Source organism: Malania oleifera, chromosome 10, assembly GCF_029873635.1.
Source record: "Malania oleifera isolate guangnan ecotype guangnan chromosome 10, ASM2987363v1, whole genome shotgun sequence".
NCBI classification, from domain to species: domain Eukaryota; kingdom Viridiplantae; phylum Streptophyta; class Magnoliopsida; order Santalales; family Ximeniaceae; genus Malania; species Malania oleifera.
The window spans coordinates 86,931,977-86,956,708 of NC_080426.1; the positions used below are offsets into that span (position 1 = coordinate 86,931,977).

General features: G+C 37.0%; 2 protein-coding genes across 2 annotated transcripts in view; both read right to left on the reverse strand.

Moving 5' to 3' along the window:
- Window positions 1–5,060: 5,060 nt before the first annotated feature.
- Window positions 5,061–5,978, reverse strand: LOC131166767 (uncharacterized). Its single transcript, XM_058125338.1, has one exon. The coding sequence runs from the start codon at window positions 5,976–5,978 to the stop codon at window positions 5,061–5,063; it is 918 nt and encodes a 305-aa protein (XP_057981321.1).
- A 14,739-nt stretch (window positions 5,979–20,717) lies between these two features.
- The window catches only part of LOC131165470 (DNA ligase 4), a 106,994-nt gene continuing 102,979 nt past the window's right edge, over window positions 20,718–24,732 (reverse strand). Inside the window, exon 26 of the mRNA XM_058123321.1 lies at window positions 20,718–21,556. Coding sequence (XP_057979304.1) covers window positions 20,833–21,556 — 724 coding nt within the window. The 3' untranslated portion in view covers window positions 20,718–20,832. The remainder of the gene's footprint in view (window positions 21,557–24,732) is intronic.

Below are 24,732 nucleotides of genomic sequence, written 5' to 3' on the forward strand. Positions count from 1 at the left end.
TGTTGACTTCGGCTTCTCTGCCTTAGGCTTCTGATAGACCCCTATATCATTTGGGTCTCTTCTTCCTTTTTACCTTTGACCCACTTCTTACTTGGGCCATTATCGGTAGTGTCAGTCTTTATTCGTCCAGCTTTGACGTCGGCTTCCACTCTGGCCCCTGCCGCCACAATGTCCATGAAGTTATGAGGGGTGGACCCTACCAGATGTGAACGGTAGGGATCTTTTAACGTCCCTACAAACATTGATATTGCTTCACGGTCGCTGACCGGAGGGTCCACTTGAGTGGCCGCATCTCTCCAACGGTGTGCATACTCCCTGAAAGTTTCTGTTGGCTTTTTTTCCATTTCAGAAAGAGACATCCTATCTGGAGCCATTTCCAAGATATGACGATACTGCGCTTCGAAGGCATCGGCCAAGTCACCCCACATACGGATCTGGGCCTTATTCTGCTGGACATACCATCTAGCTGCTGTACCGGTAAGACTGCTTTGGAAGCAATGCATCATCAACTTCTCATTATCGTTATAGGCGGCCATCGACTGACAATACATCCGGAGGTGGGTCTGAGGGCATGTGGTCCCATCAAACTTCTCGAAGTCTGGCATCTTAAACTTTCGAGGAAGGATTACATTAGGCACTAGGCAGTAATCTGAGGGTCTGGAGGTACTGGCGGTTCGAGTCCCCTCTATGGCCCTTAGCCGCTCTTCCAACTCGTCACAACGGTATTCCGTTGCGGTCTTGCTTGTCCCTACACCCGCAATTGCTGATGAGGGCATCCCCATTCCTGTCACTGCCGGGATAAAAGGTGGCATGCCATGCGACGGTTTCTCCGAGGTGAATGGGGGCGGACCAGAAGATTGCCCATGAATCGGCGTAAAATCGGGCGGGTGGATAGGGTCATTTTCTTCTTCATGATCTTGATCTTGGACTGTCTTTTCTTTGTTCAGCAGTAGGTCCAATATCTTCTTCAGCTGATTGCTCAGCTCTTCCTGCCCCTGCTCGATCCCCAAAACACGGCTCTCTAACTATTTTGCCATGGCCTTAGCTTTTTCGCGGGTATTGTACGGGTGCGTACTTGCCTCAATCTTGCTGGATCTTAGTCACGTCAGGCTTGTTTTCGCCTCCCTATCATGAAAAACCGCATCCATCAGAACAAATCCATGTAATGGATGTTTATGAGTATGTATGAAAAAGGTGCAATCATCTTAGTCCTATGTCACGGCGTCCCGTGAGCGCATGTGCCCCGGGCGGCGAAATTAAAAATTAATTTAATATTTTCAGGAAAAATATGGTGTATGAGTCATTACTAACCTTTAGTGCGGTTAGAACACATGATTACTACCCCGTTAGGGGTAGAATCGGTCTACATTACCAGAGTTGGGGTCGGGAGTTCAGTTACGCGAGGGGAAGGTACGAGCACCCCCTACGCGCCCGTTCTTACAAACGGTACCTAATTAATCTGAAATTATCCCTAAGTTAATCTAATAAGTCTTTAAATTACTTCTTTTTATGAATTTATAAATACATGTAAAAAAATAAATAAATAAAATAATAAATAAATAAAGATAATATATACATATATATTCCCTCAGAGCTTAAAGGTACGTGAAGCTCGAAGGCTCATACCCCCGCAATAATATCATAGGGATTATAAAAATCAAAAATATTTAATAATAAAAAATATATATAATAAAATAAAATAATAATAATCATTATAATAATGAACATAATAATAACAATAATAATAATAATAATAATAAATAACAATAGTAAAAATAATAATAATGGTACTAATGATAATAATAATAATAATATTAATATTAATAGTAGTAATCCCATAATGACAATAATAAATAATATTAATACGCACATATTAACAATAAATACATATTCTAAACATCATAATGGTAACATAATAATTTCACACATGATAATAATAATGATACACTATAAATAAAAGGTAATTATAATAATTTTCCTAATGGTACACCCCTAATATCATATAAATACCTTTACACCCATATGGAAATAATTGATAAAAGAGATAAACTAAATTTCAAATTAAAACATGGAAACCTATGCACAAGTAAAGAAATAACGAAATTATGGAAACAAGGTATTGCTGAAAATAATAAATACAAGATTGTTGCCAAAATTAATACACAACCCTAACTATACAAATATTAAATACAAAGTGAGTACAATAATGACCAAAAACCCTAAGTACATAATTTATATGAAAGCAATTTCAACCCTAAAAGTACATCAAGATACAATAAATCAAAATATGAGAATACAATAAATCAAAACATGATATACAATGTTAAGAATATATAGTAGTAAGGCAGCAATTTTAAATATACCCTAATATACAATATAATAACATAATCTCAAAATACTAAGGTTACCAAGATAAATGATATTGTGTACATTAAAATACTAAAAATATGATAGTAATAAATATATAATATGCAATATCAACTATAATATTGAACATACCTTAAAACTAACATGCTAAATACACTAAAATACTAAACACAGTATTACTAGATATATCAACATACTAACCATAATCAAAATATAAAATATACAAATCAACTATATAAACCTACACATAATAATGAAACAATCTACATAATAAACACAATAATAGCATATAACAATAATGAAACAATCTACATAATAATAATACCAACCATATACAAACAATAGAATATTAATACTAATAAAATCAATACGATAATTAATATAATAATAATATCCAAACCATACTGCAATTTTACTAATAGTAATATACAAACCGGTAATATAAGAATAACGCAATCATGTAATTAATAATGATATACAAACTACGTAATACTAATATTAATATGCTAATATTAACAAACCAACTATATAACGATATTACTAATAATGATATATAAATCATATAATACTAATAATAACAATACACCTATAATGTGATGACAATATTAGAAATATTATACAAATCATATAATAATATTATTAATGGTAATATACAAACAATATAATAACATTATTGATATGATATACAAAACAATATAATAACATAATATATAAATAATAACAATATTACTATCAATAATATACGAACAATAATACTAATATGGTTAATATAGTATATTCATATAGATGCAAATATATAAAAAAATTTAAACTTTAAGTATTAAAACCCCAAACAAAACCAACATATGTGTATATATATATATTAACACTAATGAATATATAAATATATATGTGTATTGTGTGTGTGTGAGAAATAGTGTTCATGGGTGCAGGGACTGGCAGGGACTTACAGAGGGATCCCGTCGGAGTTGCAGCAAGTGGGGCGTGGCTGCCGGACCTTCGGCTAGTTGCAGATAGCCGGCGCCGAGGGTGCAGCGAATAGAGACTGGTCTGAGGTTGCAGCTGGTGCACGGAGTCGTGGCTGGAGTTACTGATGCTGGTTTCAGTTGCTATGTGGTCTAGAGGGTGTTGATCTGTAGAAGATTCTCGGCTGAAGAGCTTGGGGAGGAGGTCTTGGTGAAGCTGGGGCTGGTAGATGGTTGCGGAGGATGGTGGAGACGGCGCCTACGGCAGCGACGCGAGTGGCAGAGTTGAGATATGGCGACACTGTGCTGGTGGCCGTGTGGGGTCTATGAAGGTGAAGATGGGATCGTGGGGTGATTGCTGCGGCCTATGAGCTTGCTTTGGCCGCGCTTGGGTGGAGGTAGCCGGGGAGCAGATGGAGAGATGGCTGGGTGCGGTGGTGGTTGCTAGAAGTAAGGTGGCCGGAGATGAGGGGCTCGGAAAGAAAAGAAGAAGTAGGGGATTTTTTTATTTCTAGCTCCGGCTGTGGCTGTGCGCCCTCCTGATGGCAGTGTGCCACATTGCCCATATATATAAAAAAAATTGAAAAACCCTAAAACCAAACTTCCCTTTTTGAATTTATTATTTTTTTTCTATTTTTTTTATGCTTTTATTCTTATGGTAATAATGAAAAAGGAAATAATAATAATAATAATTATCATAATAATATAAATATCCATAAGATAATAATAATAATAATAATAATAATAATAATAATAATAATAATAATACTATTAATAGTAAATAATAATAAATAATTATGGTAAAAATAAAAATAATAAAGATATTTTCAGTAAAATAATAATAATAATAATAATACTAATAAAAATAGAGTAATAATACAAAAAGTAATAATAATAATAATAATAATAATAATAATAATAATAAGGTAATAATAATAATATAATGAGAAGAGACTTCTTTGTTCTATTCGATTAGGGCAAAAATAGGGTGTCTACAGTCACGTCAGGCTTGTTTTCGCCTCCCTATCATGAAAAACAGCATCCATCAGAACAAATCCATGTAATGGATGTTTATGAGTATGAATGAAAAAGGTGCAATCATGTAGTCCTATGTGCTTTAGCTGAGGTTCCGAAAAAAACCTTATCATTTCATTTCAAATTTTCATACATTTTTTAGTGAGAAACACATAAAATTTCCAACTAGTCTACACAGGTGTTAGATCCTGATTTCTTGGTCCGCTCCCGATGAGGCAGCTTGAATCTTCTGGGGTAGGTTCTGACTTTGTGAGAGCCGCACTGTCTACCTTCTGTTTCAGTGCTTTGTACTGGGCTTCCCAGTAGTTGGCCTTGCTTACACAAGGCTCCATCTTTTCAAGCACTTTGTTGAAATGGTATCTCTGTTTGTCATACCGCTTTTCTAGGTCTTGTATGTACTGAGATTTTTCCTCAATTTCTACTTTTGACTCCCTCAGTTGTTGGACCATTTGATCAAGCACCTTTTTGAAGTCTCTGTTTCTCCTTTCTCAAAACTGTCCATGCTTTCTTTGACGGTGAGCCCTGAATCTTCGATCGCTTGCTTGGTTCAAGTTGAGGATCTACCGGACCTTGTTTTGGAAACTGTTCTCTGGAGGTCATTCTTTCAGATGGATACATGGTTTCTCTCGGCCGTTTCTTGTCAGTTAGAGTTTTTCCCTCGCACAGGAATATAGTGTTCACCTTATCACGTTTCTATAGCTTATAACTCTCCTGGACTCCCGAGTTCTGACCGGTTGCTTCGGCTATGTACACATGCCTCCATGATAGAAAAAATTCCCGCATCTTCCTTTTGCTATCATTATCTTCATATGTGAACCGAGCGTCTGCCAGTCCATGGGTCATGGGTACTAACTGTATTGCGCCTACTTGCCTTCGGAACATAAGTGGTGCGTAGGATATTCCACCCCAGGGACCTAGCAGTGGGACCCAAGGAAGGTTTCCACATCTGTATACCACTTTGGGTTGGTCGATCCACGGTGCCTGCCATACAATCCCCTTGCTGACTAGATTCTGTAGTCTGTCTTTCCATTTAGTCCTGCCGGCGTGTTCCTCCCAACGAGCTACTTCGAACTCCACTAAAGGTATTCTGATTGTTGAGAAAGAAGCGTGAAAGAATCCCTGGATGCATGGCCAATGGCTCATCATCCACACATAAGGCAATGGCACATAGCAGGTCAAACGAGCATGTCTCCTAATTCGGCATCTGTTAAGAGATCGGAACGTTTCGGCCAGAATACCATAGACTGGATTCACCCTTTTCTTTACTTGTGCTACAAAGGCAATGGTGGCATGATCGATGATTCCCAGTTCCTTCGAGAAGATAAGCAGGCCGCAGATGGCTAATGCCAGTAGATGCAGTTGGGCTTCTTCCTTTCCTTCCTTCTCCATCAACTCTTTCAGGTGTTCCCAAGTGACCTTCGAGTCTCTTAGATTCTGGACCTTAACCTCGGTGACCTTGAACAAATCCTTGATGATAGATGTTCGAGCGGGCAAGTACGTTTTGTAGGGCGTCGGTAGTTTGGCCAGATGCAATAGTGATGTGTATTCCTCTATGGTGGGAGCAAGGTCTACCCCATCCAGAGTAAAGCGGAGTGGTTCGCGGGTCCCCATAGGTCATGCCACATGGGAACTGGCACTATTACACTCCTTTCTAATCCTAGCTGGGAAAGCCCGGGTGTAGAGCTGTGAGAGCATGTGAGTTTAACCATTTAATCCTACACCCCCTACCCCCACATCCATCCATTATTCAGAACACATGCTTAATAAAATAGTAAGGGAAATAAAACACTATGCTCATCCAAGGTACTGCTAATCACATGCTTAGAAAAAACAAACAGAACCAAACACATGTTTATTCACGAATCAAATCAAGCAAGGCATTCACAATTATTCATGTATATGCAACCAAATTTGTACAAAAATGAAAGGGAGTAATCAAAAAGGCTTATTTAGATTTTAGATCGGGATAATTCTTAATTAATCACTGGCTCAACTCTCAAGTGTCCCCAGTGGAGTCACTAAGCTGTCGCGACGTCCCGGACCCGGCCCAAAGAACCAATCTCTGCTTTAAAAATGGGTTCAGCTTGCGAACTGGGAAAGATGAATGTGTATTTTGAAAATGTGAATTTTCGTGGAAAACGATGTGTAGTGGAGTTACCACTAACCTTTTGAAGTATGGTTAGAACATTTGATTGCTACCCTGTTAGGGGTAGAATCAGTCTGCGTCACCAAAGTCGAGCTCGATAGTATGGTTACGCAAGGGGAAGGTATTAGCACCCCCTACACGTCCGTTCTTACGAGCGGGACCAGATTAATAAAGAATTTTCCTGAAATAAATGTAATAAGCCTGTAAAGATTACTCCCTTTCAAAAGTCAAAAAAAATGAAAATACTATATAGGTATTCCCTCAGAACTGGGGCAATCCAATACCCCAAAGAGCCAATACTCTTGGTCGCAATCATCGGGAAGGAAAATCGAAAATAGGATACAAAATACGCTCCCGGGGATTTTGAAATCTATAGGTTTTTTTTTAAAGTATCAAAAATACTATTTCGGGAGGCTTTTGAAATTTGTTCGAGATTGGAATGATTTTTTCTTGTGCCTAAAAAGATATTTTTGTGATTTTTCCTAAGTATGAAAATGATTTTTGTGATTTTTCCCGAACTTTCAAAATAACACAAATGAAGTCAGTTGAAATCAAAATGTGAAAATATTTTTGGAATTTTTGAAAATTTCGTGATTTTTGTGAATTTTATGGATACAACAATAATATACAAGTGAAATGGAGAAAAACGGGGTGAACCAGTTCGGGAATGGTGAGCCGGTCAAATGTTGACCAGTTTGGGGGAAAAATGATTATGCGTCAAAACTGCGTAATTGGACGCTTAACCCGGGCTTTACGGTTTATATTTTTAATTAAATATCCAAAATTATCCAATATTTTAATAAAGTGCCAAAATCATCATTCTTGAACTTTATTGCACTATTTATGAAGTTTTGGTAATTTTTTGTCGCAGGAAAATTCCCGAGAATCAAAACCGACACCTGTTCGTATTTTATGTATAACTTTTCCGTCCGAGCTTCGATCGAGACGATTAAAATTTCTAGAGAAAGAGGAAAGGATCATCTACAACTTTCATGTTTTGAGTTCTGTGAGATACGGGCTCCAAAAGAGCAGAATTTGCAATGAATAGAGAACAAAAAAAATATAATAATTCGGGTCCTCTAAATGGGTTGGGTCTCCTATCCGGGTCTAGAGCTTTCTCCTCTGCTGCAACCCGTGACACACCCACACAGCAAGCCTCCTCCTCAGCCCTCTACACAGCCAGCAACTCCACCACACAGCAGCCTCGGCCTCCTTGTTCCTGCTGCTATACCAGCAGCACAGCAGCTCCCCTGCTGCTATACCAGCAACACAGCAGCCCTCAAGGTCCTTGCAGGAGCCAACACCAGCTCTGCAGCATTCTCCACCAGTCCACGGCACAGCAGAGTTCTCCATCCTCAGAGCTATCTCTCTCTCACTCTCATCTTTTCTTTTCTTTGCTGTTTTTTTTTTTTAAGTTACAATGAATGATGTGTTTTTTTTATTTGTTTAAGTTTATTTGAGACTTGGGATTTGAGTATTTGTTAAGGGACTTAATTTTTTTAGTGAAGTGTAATTTTTTGTTTACTCTTATTGTTCTTAATTAAAGTTAGTATTAGATCTAAGGCATTTAAATTAGTCCTGTTTTATTTATTTTTGCTTACTTTAGATTTTGATTTTGTTTCTTAAAAAATAAAATAAAATAAAATAAAATACAAAAAGAAAAAAAAGGAAGTGTTTTGTTTTTAACGAAATTAGAATAGTCATCTTTTCAAGATTTAATTTTTATTTTTCGAAACTTGATTTAGTTTAGGGTCGGTTTTTATTAAAGTCTGTGTTTTTATCGTGTCTTGTTTTCGTTTAATTCATTAATAATTTAGTTTTAATTCAAGGTTCTTCTTGTTAAAGGTTCGTTTTTTTTGTGTGTATTCATATCTAGTTAAGTTTCCTTTGCGTGTTTTAAATTTATATTCAAAGTTTCCTTCTTTAATTGACACGTGCTTTAATGTTTCCTTAGGTAGATTAGAGTTTATATTCTAGTATGTTTTAATTCCTTATTTGTAGTTTCTATTTTTAATTAGTATATGTCCCAATGTTTCCTTAAGTAGACGTAGGGTTTCTATTCTTGTTTTCTTTTATTTAGTGCATGTTAGTTTTAGGGTTTTTAAATTACATATCATTTAATTCGGCAAACGTAAAATTGAACAACTCTTGAAAAACCCGAATCTGAACTGAGTTCAGTACCTTTTTAATTTCGATTGGAAGAACGTAAAATCTGAGATTAAACGCATTCCCTGAGGAGACGATCTATCCCTTGGGCTTAATATTACACGATAGAACTCCTATACTTGGAATAGCTTCCGAGCTGCTCATTTTTCGAGTGAGTCAAGTTTTTGGTGCCGTTGCCGGGGAATGTCGGTCTTAGTCTGAAATTTGCGTTTTTCCCGTCATCTTTATTAGTTTTAAGAAAAAGAAAAAAAAATCAGAAAACAAAAAAAGAAAAAATTTTGAGTTTTGAAAAATGGCTGCACCTGCACCGCGCACGATAATGGATTTCATGCAGCTTGAATATGCCACTGCATCCTCTTCTACTATTTTGTCTTATGATGAGCTTAATTTCATGATGCAGCGCGAGAGGACGTCACTGCTGCCCGAGTTCTATGGGACGGAATCTGAGTGCCCATATCAGCACTTAGCAGAGTTTGAATTAACCTGCAACATGTTTTTCTCTCATGCTAGAGCTGACAAATCTACTAGACTAAATTTATTTCTTACTACTTTGCAGGATAGGGCACTGATTTGGTTTCATTCCTTGAGACCTCACTCTATCACTAATTGGACTGATATGGAGCGTGAATTTCTGCATGCATTTTGTCCCTCACAGAAAACTCAATTTTTGCAGGAACAGATTCTTAATTTTGTGCAGCAGGATGACGAGACATTTAGGGCTTGCTGGGAGCGATTCAAGGATCTACTAAGCACTTGTCCACATCATGGGTTTGACTCATGGAAGTTAGCTGATTATTTTTATACTGCTCTTACCCCTGATTGCAAGTATTTTGTCCAGACTATGTCTAATGAAGAGCCCGTCAGCGAGGATCCAGATCAGGTATTATCATTCTTTGATTACTTAGTTAACAATGTCCCACAGTGCAATACACGATACACTCAGGCACCCATGACTGCACACCCTATCAGCACAATTAGTGGTGATGATGCATATGAACCACCAGAATACCCAGATATTCCTCCGCCTCATTACCAGCCACAACAGATCCCTCAGAGCTGTATGCCATTAGAATTTTTGGAGGATAGCATAACACAGATGGCGAACATGCTCCAACAATTCATGCAAACTCAAGTCGATCATAATAATGAATTGTGGGATACCATTAAAGCGATAAGCACACAATTGGACATCTTAGAAAACGAGGAAACACTCGCAGAACTTCAGCCTAGTTCTCAAGAGTACCAGCAACCGCAACAAAAAATACATGATGTTTCTCTTCAGACAGCAGAGGCCACCATCACCTTCAGTAGTGAGAAAGACGACCCCCAATCTGAAATGCTCATCGTCGAACAACTAGTTGTCCCAGCACTAGAAGTCATGACTGAACCAGAAGAGGTCAAAGAAAAATTAGAGGAAACGGGGCCACAAGCGGAGCATTTAGTTGATGATGAGACTGATACTCATACGAAGTACCAACCTGTGGTACCTCATGCTCCGAGCTCAGAAACCATGAAACCGTCACTCCTTCCTGAATCAGAAGTTAAGGAGTCTAATGTGGACGCAGAATCTTGCAGTGGTATGATGATGTGTACACCCGATAAAGAGGGTGACCGATCTGGTGGGCATATAATTTTCAAAGAACTAGGTAAAACCTTTAATGTTAATGCTTCTGAAGAACTGCAGGTAATTATTCCGATAACTTCCTATCACACATTAGTTCGTAAAGAAGCAAATTTCCTGAAAACGATGCTGAATAAAGACCCTTTCTTGTCAACACAAGAGGGTCGACCTGCACACATTTTGTTTGGTATTTTGACATGCATTAATTTATCTGGGGTTGATTTTCGTGCGGGTTTGAAGATTGATCGATTTTGGCGGCTCAAATTTGGAGAACTGCCATTGCAATTTATATACCTGCGGCCACCAGACGAAATTCCTCCAGAGCCTCCACCAAGACAATTGTGATGTTTTTATTTTCATTCTTGTCCTTTTATTTTATCTTATTTTATTTTAGTTAGTTTTTAGGTCTATTTTCTCGTAGTTCGATCTTTGTTTTCCATTATTTCGCCACTCAGGTACGCCTTACTTTTCCCGTGCACAGTATTTTCTATTTCCCCTACGCTTTCACATTGAGGTCAATGTTCCACTTTAGTTGGGGGGGATGAGCATTCGCATGTGACACTGTGCACGTACACGTACTGGGTTTTAAAAAAAATTAAAAAAAAAACAAAAGAACAAAAAAATCAAAAGAGAGAGAAAGAAAGGAGGAGCACTGATAAATTACATTGCATTATGTCATGCTTAACACTGACTCATACCTTTCGCATACTTGCATATAACTTAAGAATGACACACTTAAGTCAATCATGCGTAGTTTCTCTCTATATGATCTTATGACTCCATGAAGAATCGATTGGTAGTACATTCGTGTTAATTTGACTATATAATTTCCTGTATCTACATGCATCTCACGAGGCTGAATAAACACATTCATGTGATTCATTGCACTTAGGGTTTCCTGTGAACATTGAGAGAACACCCGTGGCGACTATGACACCTTGTGAGATATCCTTGAGTTATTTATCGTCCTTTTGAGCGTTAATATTAAATCAGAGTTCACAGAACTCAATTCTATTTTTTTTGGATGATTCCTTGTACACTAGTCTTTATTTTTGATTTGCTAGCCTAGAGGTGACACCTAGTGGGGAGATAGAAACCTAGGTCTTGTAGCCTACTCAAGATGTGAAGGCTTAGCCACCCCTAGAGATAGACTTAATTCATGAACTCCTATTCGAGCTCAATTCCCATTGATGGTATGAAGATTACAAAAGAAGTGTTAATATTGTCCTTATTGCTCAAGAAAAGACAGAAAATAAAGAATGAGCAGAAATAAAGAATAAGCAATACACATGTGCATGAAATGAAATGTCAATGCCGGCCCAAATACATATCACAAAAAGTCAAGGACGACACATATTTTCCACGTATGAAGATGCTTCAACCGGTTAATGCCTCAGTTGTATTCACGATAAGTTTGTGAGTAAGTTGATCTAGGGTGGTTTCAGTTGGATATGGCGAGTAGGTGAGAAGATGCTAGGGTGAAGGACCCGACACCTCATAAATAGGTTAGATCCTTTCCAGACTAGTCCACTCCATATACTTAGCTTTGTTCCTTTTAATATGTGGGATGTTTGATCGCGACACTCCTCCTCACATATGATGAGTGAACCCATTTTCTTTGAGTTTTTTTAGGGTATACCAGTTAGGCCGAGTCAAAGCGACCGTTCTGTAGGTGTCCACTTGCGTCCTAGGTGTATTGAGTCACACACATCACACACACCTCGAGAGTTTACCTGTTTATACTTGAACTTATATGATTGCATTAACTCTGAATGTGCCACTGATTAACTCTATGTGAGTACACTACTCTCAAATCACATATAAATGATGAAACTTGCATGAGTGACGTGCTTTGGAGTCGTGTGCATTGAATATGAACGAGCTTGTGTGAAGTTCAGTTATGTTTGTATGTGAAGTGGTATAATATTGTCGCATGTGCGTTTATTTCATGATTACTGGAGTATGTAGTTGTAGACACAGCCCTGAAATTCATTCACGTCATTTGCTAGAGACTAGCAAAACGTTAGTTGGGGGGTGTGATTATGCGTCAAAACTGCGTAATTGGACGCTTAACCCGGGCTTTACGGTTTATATTTTTAATTAAATGTCCAAAATTGTCCAATATTTTAATAAAGTGCCAAAATCATCATTCTTGAACTTTATTGCACTATTTATGAAGTTTTGGTAATTTTTTGTCGCAGGAAAATTCCCGGGAATCAAAACCGACACCTGTTCGTATTTTATGTATAACTTTTCCGCCCAAGCTTCGATCGAGACGATTAAAATTTCTAGAGAAAGAGGAAAGGATCATCTACAACTTTCGTGTTTTGAGTTTTGTGAGATACGGGCTTCAGAAGAGCAGAATTTGCAATGAATAGAGAACAAAAAATATATAATAATTCGGGTCCTCTAAATGGGTCGAGTCTCCTATCCAGGTCTAGAGCTTTCTTCCCCAATCTCTATTTATTCTTCTCTTCTCCTCTTTCCCAGTTGTGCCCTGAGCACCAAGCTCTCCTCTAATCTTCCTCTCGGGTCTCCTATCCGGGTCCTCTAAATGGGACGGGTCTCCTATCCAGGTCTAGGGCTTTCTTCCCCAATCTCTATTTATTCTTCTCTTCTCCTCTTTCCCAGCTATGCCCTGAGCACCAAGCTCTCCTCTAATCTTCCTCTTCTTCTTCTTCTTCTTCTTTAGTTGGCTTTGTTTTTTTTCATCTTGCTCTCTTCTCTTCCCTTTACTTTCTCTCCCTCAAACTCTCATTCTCTTCCCCTGTTTTTTCTTTCTCTCTTACAGCTCTCTTTATTTTCTATTCTCCATCTTCCCTTTGCAACTCCCTTCGGCCAGCACACCAGCAGCCCCTCTGCTGCAACCCGTGACACACCCACACAGCAAGCCTCCTCCTCATCCCTCTACACAGCCAGCAACTCCACCGCACAGCAGCCTCGGCCTCCTTGTTCCTGCTGCTATACCAGCAGCACAGCAGCTCCCCTGCTGCTATACCAGCAACACAGCAGCCCTCAAGGTCCTTGCAGGAGCCAACACCAGCTCTGCAGCATTCTCCACCAGTCCACGGCACAGCAGAGTTCTCCATCCTCAGAGCTATCTCTCTCTCACTCTCATCTTTTCTTTTCTTTGCTGTTTTTTTTTTTGAAGTTGCAATGAATGATGTGTTTTTTTTATTTGTTTAAGTTTATTTGAGACTTGGGATTTGAGTATTTGTTAAGGGACTTAATTTTTTTAGTGAAGTGTAATTTTTTGTTTACTCTTATTGTTCTTAATTAAAGTTAGTATTAGATCTAAGGCATTTAAATTAGTCCTGTTTTATTTATTTTCGCTTACTTTAGATTTTGATTTTGTTTCTTAAAAAATAAAATAAAATAAAATAAAATACGAAAAGAAAAAAAAAGGAAGTGTTTTGTTTTTAACGAAATTAGAATAGTCATCTTTTCAAGATTTAATTTTTATTTTTCGAAACTTGATTTAGTTTAGGGTTGGTTTTTATTAAAGTCTGTGTTTTTATCGTGTCTTGTTTTCGTTTAATTCATTAATAATTTAGTTTTAATTCAAGGTTCTTCTTGTTAAAGGTTCGTTTTTTTTGTGTGTATTCATATCTAGTTAAGTTTCCTTTGCGTGTTTTAAATTTATATTCAAAGTTTCCTTCTTTAATTGACACGTGCTTTAATGTTTCCTTAGGTAGATTAGAGTTTATATTCTAGTGTGTTTTAATTCCTTATTTGTAGTTTCTATTTTTAATTAGTACATGTCCCAATGTTTCCTTAAGTAGACGTAGGGTTTCTATTCTTGTTTTCTTTTATTTAGTGCATGTTAGTTTTAGGGTTTTTAAATTACGTGTCATTTAATTCGGCAAACGTAAAATTGAACAACTCTTGAAAAACCCGAATCTGAACTGAGTTCAGTACCTTTTTAATTTCGATTGGAAGAACGTAAAATCTGAGATTAAACGCATTCCCTGAAGAGACGATCTATCCCTTGGGCTTAATATTACACGACAGAACTCCTATACTTGGGATAGCTTCCGAGCTGCTTATTTTTCGAGTGAGTCAAAAAACCAGTTTAAGGTCTTGGTCGAGACCCATGATCTTTCGGGGTTTTCCAATGTTCTTCCGAATACAACCGAATTTTAGACAAGAATCATGAAAATCATAGTTTTAAAGATATAACTTTAGAATGTATTTTTGAAAATTTTGAATGTAAGGAAACAAATCTAACCTTTGCCAAACATGTTGGAAACTTTCTTGGATTTTCTTCAAAAGTTTTCAAATGTAAATAAGTTTCAAAGCCTTAAAAATTTTTGAATTTTCTTTGAGAATTTTTCTAAATTTTTGTGTCTTTTATGAAGTTTCCTTTTTTTTTTTTTTTTTTTATGGGTTAAAAAGAAGCTATTTAAAATAAAATAAAAAATGAAATAAAATCAAATAAACCAGCAGAGGCCGGTTCGGGAAAGGGGGCGGAGATGTAACATAGGAAGAGAAAGTTCATTGGTTTTACCTATCGTCTTTTTCTCCTCCAATCTTCCTTTCCTGTCTGTGAATCTACAGGGGTTAATCTACAATGTCTTCCCGATGGTTGTTCTTGAGCTCTGACTCGAGGCACTACGGAGTACCTTCTTCGGACGGGGTGACTCGGCACCGGTAGGAAACGGGATCAGTCGACCGCCTGATCTTCTTTCGTTTTCCTCTACTCCAGTCTTCTTTTCCTATTGGTGAGTCTACTAGGGCCACTCTACAGCGTCTTCCCAAGAGTTGTTCTTGAGCTCTAACTCGAGGCACTACGGAGTGCCTTCCTCAAATAGGGTGACTCAGCACCGGTAGGAAGCGAGATCAGTTGACCTCTTGATCGTCACTCAAAAAAAACTAGCTTCACAAACTTATAATAGAAAACTTCAATATTTGAAATCTTCTCCTTACCACCACTAAGAACCCTCCTCCCTTTGTGCTTGGAATGAGAGGGCTATTTATAGGCTTAGCTTGGGGCAAGCATAGGAAAGAAGACATAAGGGAGTGATGATGGGGGGAACCAAGTATGGGGGGAAGAATGATGAAGGGAAATTAGCATGGGAAGAATGGTAAAAAGAGATAACATGACATGTGGTGAGTGATGATGGGGGGAACAAAGTATGGGATGAAGAATGATGAGGGGAATATAGTATGGGAAGAATGATAAAGAGAGGAAACATAACATGTGGTGAGTGATGATGGGGGGACAAAGTATGGGATGAAGAATGATGAAGGGAATATAGTATGGGAAGAATGATAAAGGGAGGAAACATGACATGTGGTGAGTGATGATGGGGGGACAAAGTATGCTTGCATTTGATAAATTAAAATAAATAATAATAATAATAATAATAATAATAATAATAATAATAATAATAATAATAATAATATGAGGATTTTAGAAGCTGTGCAGAGCTCATCGGAGATGTGTGGGGCCCACACACCATACGGAGTCCACAAGCCATTTGAGAGTTACAGGAACCCGAGCTAGCAGGTGTAAGCATGCCAAAAGAGGTAACGTGCATCGGACGTAGGGATCCGAGCTAGCGTACCAGAGGGGGTAACGTGCATCGGATGTAGGAATTCAAGCTAGCGTATTAGAGGGGGTAACGCGCATCGGATGTAGGAATCCGAGTTAGCGTACCAAATGGGGTAACGTGCATCGGATGTAGGAATTCGCACTAGCGTACCAAGAGATGTGGGGCCCACAAGCAGTGTGGGACCTACAAGGATGTGTGGCGTCCACAAATAATGTAGGACCTACAAGGATGTGCAGGGTTCACATGCAGTGTGGGACCTACAAGGATGTGCGGGGTCCACAAGTAGTGTGGGACCTACAAGGATGTGCGGGGTCCACGAACACCATGGGACCTACAAGAATGTGTGGAGTCCACAACCAGTGTGGGACCTACAAGAATGTGTGGGGTCCACAATCAGTGTGGGACCTACAAAGATGTGTGGGATCCACAACCATGTGGGACCTATAAAGATGTGTGGGGTCCACAGCCATGTGGGAAGGTTTTGACATGAGGTCTCCTCAGAAAGGTCTGATTAAAATTGAGGTGTCTACACAGTTGTCAATCTGTTTTTTTTTTTTTTAACCCAAGTCTTGTCCATTTGCCATAAAAATAATGATAACTTTCCTTAATCCTCAATGAAAATTATTTAAAGAAAGAAACGAACACGTGATCGGTACTAATTCATAATGGCATAATGTTAAATGCAATCAAATATTCAAATGATGCATATCAATGAGCACAGTGACAACCATTTCATGTTAAAAGGTTAGGAATTGAAAACAATAATACTATTTGATGCAAAAACATATCTAAATTTTGATTTTACCTTCTTTCCCCTCATATTTTTTTGGGATGTATCAAACTACACTTCTAATGTTTAATTTAGTCATATACTTTATACATTTTATGTTTCGTTGAATTCCCAGTGGTACCTAGTGAGGATTTCTGCATAATAGAAAATATACAACTTTATATAAGAGATTGCCTAAACATGTGAAGAACCTAAATATATTATTTAGAAAGGTCATTTGACTCCAACATCTAAAAGAAAACTTTTCAAGCTGAGTAGGCTAACATTTGTTTTAGGTGAGAAGAATCAAACATAAGTCTATTTGCATGGTGAGCCCTAAAAAAAGGTTACATAAACTGTACAATTTTTTTTTAAATAACTCCTACTACAAAAATGCTACTATTAATTCTAAAAGCAACACTTTTTACCTTAATGGATAGAAACAAAAACATGCATGTCATTAACAAGGATTTTGGTTCCCAAGTCTAAAATCTTTTAGCATCATGTGTAGCTGCGTCTCGCTTTGTCTCTCTCCTATTTACGGTCATCTCTCCTTCTCCTTCACATGATAACTTTTGGAGTTTTTTTTTCTAGTTTATCATTATTTTGAAATGGTATATTAAATAATCCTATTTGGGAAAATATTTCCCAGAATGATGCTCACATAATCTCACTGCTTGGTCCAGTTAGATTTGTCACGGGTAAGGCTTCGATGGTGACGCATGGCATTGTCTTCCTGCAAATCTTGCTGGATGAAATAGTGAGTTTTGTTTCAAAAATAATCTGTGAGCTGACGCGTGGCAAATCTCGATAAACCAAGCAACAAGATTGCTTCGGCCCTTCAACAACCCTTTCTCCTTCACTTTTGTGCACGGATAGAGAGCAAAGGCTACCCCAATAGATGCAGAGAGATGGAGAGAACTGCAAGTGACTGTTGCTGAGGGCAAAGGGCAGATTGCAGAGGCCGAACATGTGCCAGGTTACTGTTGCTCACCGAACGGTCCTCGTGAACGTTGAGAAGTACCTATATAAACGGAGGAGATGGGAAAAGTTAAAATATATACTATTTGCTCATTTATTTTGAAAAGTTAAAATATATACGCCCGACCTCTACAATCTGCCTTCTGCCCTCAGCAACAGTCACCTGTAGTTCTCTTTGTCTCTCTGTGTCTGTCTGCATAGCCTCTGCTTTCTGTTCACACACAAAAGTGAAGGAGAAAGGGCTGTTGAAGGGTCAAAGCAAATCTCGCTGCTTGATTCAGGGAGATTCATCACGCGTCAGCTCACAAATTATTTTCGAAGCAAAACTCGTTGTTTCGTCCAGCGAGATTTGCAGGAAGATAATGCCACGCGTCACCACCGAAACCCTACCCGTGACAAGTTTCGCTGCTTAGTGTAGCGATATTTAAACAAATCTTACTAGACCAAGCAGTGAGATTACGTGAACGTCATTCCGAGAAATAATTTATCAAATAGGGTATTATTTAATATATTATTTTAAAATAATGATAAACCAAGAAACAACTCATAACTTTTGAATCTTTCTCTCTTACATGTTCTGTTCTTTCTTCTTTCTCTTCTTTTCTTTGTCTATATATTCCCATCTCTCTCTTTGTTGTCTCTTTTTCCCTCAAATTTCTCTATCTACCGTGTCTCTGTTTCCTCAAATTATATTCACGGGCTTTCTTCAATACTTGTCTCTGCCAATTTAATATAGCTGCAATTAAAATGGCATGAAGAGGGAGCCGTTAGACAAAAATAGGGCGGCTTTTGACGGGTTCATACGCGGACCACTCAAAACTCGCACCCTGTGAGGCACCTACTGACCAAAACAAAAGGAAACATCACTCCTGACACTTGCAGTTTCCTGCCACTTACACATAATATCATAGTGTTCACATGCAGTTTTGACCAGTCTCTACCTATTTGGAGTCATTTTCTTCCTCGAAAACTTGGCAGCCCATGAAAAATGTGAGTTTTTTACCGATTTATCATTTTTTTTTAAAATATATTAAATAATACCCATTTTAGAAAAATAATTCCCGAAATGATCCTGACATAATGTCGCTACTTTGCCACGTATCATTTCAAAAATTATTTTCCCAAAAAAATATTATTTAACATATATTTTTTTTAAAAGCTAAATCGGAAAATAAATTTTTCTGCGTAATAAGTCAGAAAATAAATTTTTTTAATATATTTTTTTTAAAAAATAATAAATCGAAAAATAAATCTTCTACGTAACAAATTCTTCTACGTAAGATAATTCAAATATTATTTGCTCTTTCATAATATATAATGATTATAAGATAATTCAAATATTAAAAAAATGATTATAAGATAATTCAAATATTAAGATCAATTATAATAATACAAAATTAAAACAATATATTATTTTAATATGAAACTGAATATAAATACAACCTTATTATTAATAAAAAAAAAAGTGCTTAGGAAAATCATATTTGAATTTTACTATTTCATTAAATATTACCATTAAAATATATAATATAAATAATATTTTGGTGTAACTTTTTTATGTGTTTTTACTAAGATTAATTGTCATCTATATGTAGTTCAATGATTAGTTTTAACAATAATATCACAATTTAACATATTATCTTATATTATTTGTTCAGTATAATTGACAACTATTGATAAATTCATATGAATAATATAATATTTATAAAAATTGCATGTATGAAAAACTTCAATAATATTATGAACATGTACATATGATATAAATTTATTTGCGACTGAAAAATAATAACTTATAATATATGTAAACAAAAATATAGCACATATATATATTTCTATAATTTTGATAAATATTAATTAAAATTAATTCTATGATTCTCATGGAGAAAAATTATATTGTATAGTATATATTTATTAAATTTTAAAAATAATTCCAACCATTTTTATGCATTATTGGAGTAATAAATTCTTCTAATAGAATTCCCAGAATGACACGTGACAAATCTCACTACCATAAAATAATTTATTTCCCGATTTAATATGCAAAAGAATTTATTAGGCAAAAGAAATTATTTTCCAATTTATCTTTTTTTTTTAAAATATATTAAAAGAATTTATTTCTCGATTTATTACGCAGAAGAATTTATTTCCTGATTATCATTTTTTAAATATATATATATATTAAATAATATCCTTTTTGAAAAAAAAAATTTCAAAATGACACGTAACAAATCTCGCTATTCCAAATAGCGAGATTACATCACGGTAATTCCGAGAATTATTTTCCCAAGAAAGGTAATATTTAATATGTATTTTTTTTAGAAAAAGGATAAATCGAGAAAAAACTCAAAAAATATTTCTCCTTTTTCAATAATGAAGAGTTACCAAAACAAAAAAAAATTAATTTTTTTTTTCAAAATTTATATTAAAAAGGTAACAAAAATAAAGAGTTTATTTAAATGCACAATAACTATTTATCTTCCATTTCTAAATTACTTGTTTTCAATTCTGCAAAATTCTATGTTTAGAACCACGAATTTTAACGCTTGAGTTTAAATTTTAATGAACTTAAAGAAACTCTATACATAATTCATACAAATTAAAATCCAAAATCTAATTTTATGTTCCCAAACAATTACAACTCTAAAGAAATAAGGGTAAAATCCAACAGTACCCTTACCTATCCGAATATGATACACCACGCCCTAAATTCTTATAAATTGTCTATAACACCCCCGCTGAGTTTGAATTTTTTGACAAAATAAACTTTCAGTTTAGTTGAGAATAGTTAAGTAGAATATGTATTGAAAATTAAACTTGTAATCAAATTTCAAATCAAATTTCACACTCAACTCTCAAGTCTAGTTAGACCAGCTGGTTCAGATCAATCAGTTGACACGATAACATACCTAAATTATTAAAGCAGCGTCTCATGTCGTCAAAGGCCAACTAACAGATTATAAATATTGTTAAAATACTTAAATATCAGGCCAGGCTGGTGTCATTTTCTCCAAGGCCAGGATTACCCCATTTTTAGTGCCTAGCATTCCAATTATGTTCTTCCACAGCCCTGTTAGTTCTAATGTCCCAAAACGGTGAACTCTCAGCACAGGTATTCACAAAGAATGGTTCCGATCAGAATATATAGAACAGTTTTATCTCCATGCAAAAACATTAATACACACCTATTGAGTGATAAAATAACTGACTATCCACAATACTACAAGATTTTACCAATCCTTGAGGAGCTCACCCGCAACATCCTTGTAGCTTACTTTCTTTTTCTTTCCAGGCTCTGCACTGGGATCTAACTCTCGCTTCTCACGTTGAATTGGATCTGTTTTAGTTTCAATATTGTTCACTCCGAGGCCTGGTATCATGTCTATTAACATTGCTTGAACCGGGTCAACAGAAGATTCCATCTTTTCAGGCCTCCCACCGTCTCCGCAGCCATACTCTCCTTCCACTTTGATTTCACCAGCTTGATCAAGCCATTCTCCCAGAGGAGTATCCTCGGCAATCTCATTTTCAGCTGTCATTCTTCCTTGAGACGATACAGAGTTTTCAATCATTTTACTGTCATTGGTTTCTAAACTTTTTCTTGGCTCCATTTCAGGGAATTCACTCTCACCTCTTTGCATTTTGTTTTCCCCCGCATCATCATCAGAAGCAGAACTTTTGTCTGATTCATTTTCATATATTTTAGCAGGTTTGTTTCCAACCCTTGCCCGTGTCCTTCGAGCTCGGCTGAGACCTGTTCTTCCTTTCTGTGTAGTTCCGCCAGTTGGCATTCTTCTTTTTCTCTCTTTCTCCCTCTTGGACAATACCAAATTTCTCTGATCTTCAATAGCAGCTTTGCCTCTTCTGTGTTCAACTTCTTTCACGCGAGAAGATGACTGACCATGGCTTTCAAAGCTGTCCAATCTGGGAGCATCAAAAACTAGTCCATGTTTGCTGCAAAATTTTAGACAAATAAGGAAAAGACATAACAGCAAAGCAAAAAATATATTACATCAATTGGCTGCAGTCTAACCTAAAAAACAAGTATGTTTCAAGTATCATCAAATTTCAGCTATTGGATTCCAGTCTTAACCATTTTTTTCAAATATAATCACTTTCGGATCCCCTCTAAAAGATTAGGAAAAAATATATGGAATTTCTGCATTTAGTTCGGGTTAAGAAACTTCCACATTCAATTACAATTTTTACAAGCACCAGTACATATGACAAAACTAATATTAAAATACATAAATGTACGGAGCTTAAGACAACAACATAATAAGACATCAACAAAAACAAACTCAATAACCAGCAAACACAATGGATAATCATTTTTATCCAAGTATATAATCATATATTTGACTTGAATGTCACATTAACATTCAACTTCCCAAAAAATAAATTTATTTTTACTTTTTTAAAAATTCTTTGGTTTCTGAATTATAGGTCTAAAGCAGGGCCAAAACCTTGCTTGGACCATCACCTCCTACAATTTCCATGAATCATTTAGGATTAAAACCAGGGAAATCCTAGTGAACAAGAAACCTGAATTGGAGGAGTCTAAGTGAATCTAGTGACTCCACAAAGGCAAAAATAGGTCTCATCTCATTCACATTCACATTCTATTTATGACAAACGAGTGCCCAAACACCTTTTGATGATGTGGGTGGAAGTTGGTGATTAGTTATAAAAACGAAGGAGTGCAGATGGAATGGACTCTTTGTGCTAGCCCCCATCAGAGGTTCTGGGATAAATGCCCTATTTTACAAGGATACCCTGTTGAATCCTATGGAATAGGTATTGTGAGAAGGGGATCTAGAAATGTTGTATAAGGTGGGAGATGAAAAAACATAGATTAGAGGAAGGGGGAAAAGAAATGGAAAAGGTAGGTCAAAGATAGAAAAAGTGGGGGGGGGGGGGGGGAGAAGGATAAAGAGGCATTGGGCCTGCGACTGGGCTAGTTTTATTACGTGTACAAAATTGGTTGAAAGTAAACCATTCTAAAATATATCAAATGCATATTTATAACCCCCTTTGTCCAAGTCAAACATGGAGTTACGAGAGATCCCCAAAATATACTTTTAGGTGACACCAATCTTTAATACGCCAACCTACTAATAGGTGCTATTGCATACATGAAATCCACCTAATTATTGGTGCTTCTTTGTTAGTTGACTTTTGCTTCTTTCTTCCTCTATCATGTGAGCTTTTCTTGCAATGTTCCTATGGTCAACTCTATAGGCAATTTGGGCGACAGACGATATATCTTACTGCATGCTAGAGGTGAAAGACGTCATGCTGGTTTCTTGCTTTTCCTTGAATGATATGTTACATTTGGCTGATGACACACCTTTTACCAATAGGCATAGCAAAATCTGGATTCACCAACGACGATCACCCTACTATCTGTGGCATTCGGCATTTTGCACTTCTTACTAGAGTTATTGCCTTACCTCTCGCTGCTAGCTTCGGCTGTATTTTATTGGCAAGGCTATATTCACCTAGGCGAATGAGGTACATTCTTCACTCTTTTCGCTTGGTTGCCGACTGGGACATGGTCAGTTGTAGCTCCTCGGGCTTGGTGATGTAGATTTTTGCCTCACCTGGATGAATGCCTTTATGCCTTGCCTAGGCGACCTATTACCTAAATCTTGTGGCCGTGATCTACCATGTGTCCCTCTAATCTGCCAAATCCCTTGGATTGAAATGACATGCCATGCATTGTGTCTGATATGCTTGTGGGTTGTGTCCTTTGTGAATTTGAGGGTTTAAATGATTAGGGTTTGTCACATTCTCCTACTTTTGCTTCATTGTGCTATTTAAACCCTTTTTCTTCCTTTATTTCATAGCTCCAGCCTCTCTAGGTTTTGTGTCTTATGCTTTCAAGCTATGGATGATCCCAAGTTGCCTCCTTAGAGGGTGATAGGTTGGGAGGATCTAGCTTTGCTTCCTCAAAAAGGGGGCAAGACCATGGAAGCTCAAGCTTCATCTCCCTTGTAGGTGAGCAATTCATCTTTTCCTATGAAACAAGCAACTGAGGATATTGCCCAAGAAAGCATAGCAAGTGTCACCTTCATGGAACAAACTATTGTTTTGGATTCTGGTTGAGGCTCCATGGACACATTCTTTAACTCTCTCCTCTCGGATTCAAAAGAAAAGGGTGTTCTTATGTCATCAACTCGACGACTATGCCTTTGAAGGTGACGTTGGCATAGGCTCCAAAAGTTATCCTCATTGCTCTCTAAGGCAGTTTCTCCATTGGTTGATGGAAAGAAAGTCTAATTCCTCACCCAAGTTTGTAGGACTAAGGTGATACCTACCAACTTCCCGATTGTTCACAAGTGGGTCACCGAACTCTCGCTTTCCCTCTGGGTCATCGGGAGCATAAAGCCTGTGTGGAGGTCCTTTCTCGTGACACTAGCTATCATGTTTGAAGACAGCTCTCTTTAGTCTAGTATAGGATTGCTTCAATGCCAGCATTTTTTATTGTGACCAGTAATGTAGAGAGACTCAAGAGATGGTGAAGTTAGAAAGGTAAGCTTCAGGCTGCTCATGACAAGACAAACTCTAAAGTCCACGGTCTTAACTCAATGTTCCAATACTGCAAAGGGCATGAAGGCGAGGCATTCAGAGATCAATGATTGCCTCCAGGCTTTTAAACAAAGATTCGCAAGGTGAAACTGGCAATGTCCAAAGACTCCAAACATGAAGATGCAATTCATTCCATATGACTTGTCTACCCTCACCCAAAGACAAAAAGAACTAGAATAGGTTTTTTTTTTCCCCTTTTGTAACCTAAGATATAAGAATTTTGCGGTAAGTTTCATGAGCTGATCGAGTTGTCCTGTAACCTTACTGCAAAATAAAAATATTTGATTGGATTACATGTATTTTTTTGCCTCACTTGGGCAGTTGGCCAATTGTCAGGGCGATACTTGCCTCAAGTTGTCTTCGCCCTAATAGAAATATTGTCTAACTAGTCATATTGCCTTAAGTTGTTTATTTTGGGCAACCCTATTTTAATTTCATAGGTGATTACCTTGCTTGGACGACTGTCCTTGTAAGTCCTTACACGATTGCGTGATAAGTAATTCGCTTTGTATGGGTGACCTTCTCATTTTAATTCCTCA

Excerpts from the sequence above, each read along its gene's own strand:
- LOC131166767 (XM_058125338.1), bottom strand. The coding sequence starts at position 5,978 with ATGGGGACCCGCGAACCACTCCGCTTTACTCTGGATGGGGTAGACCTT.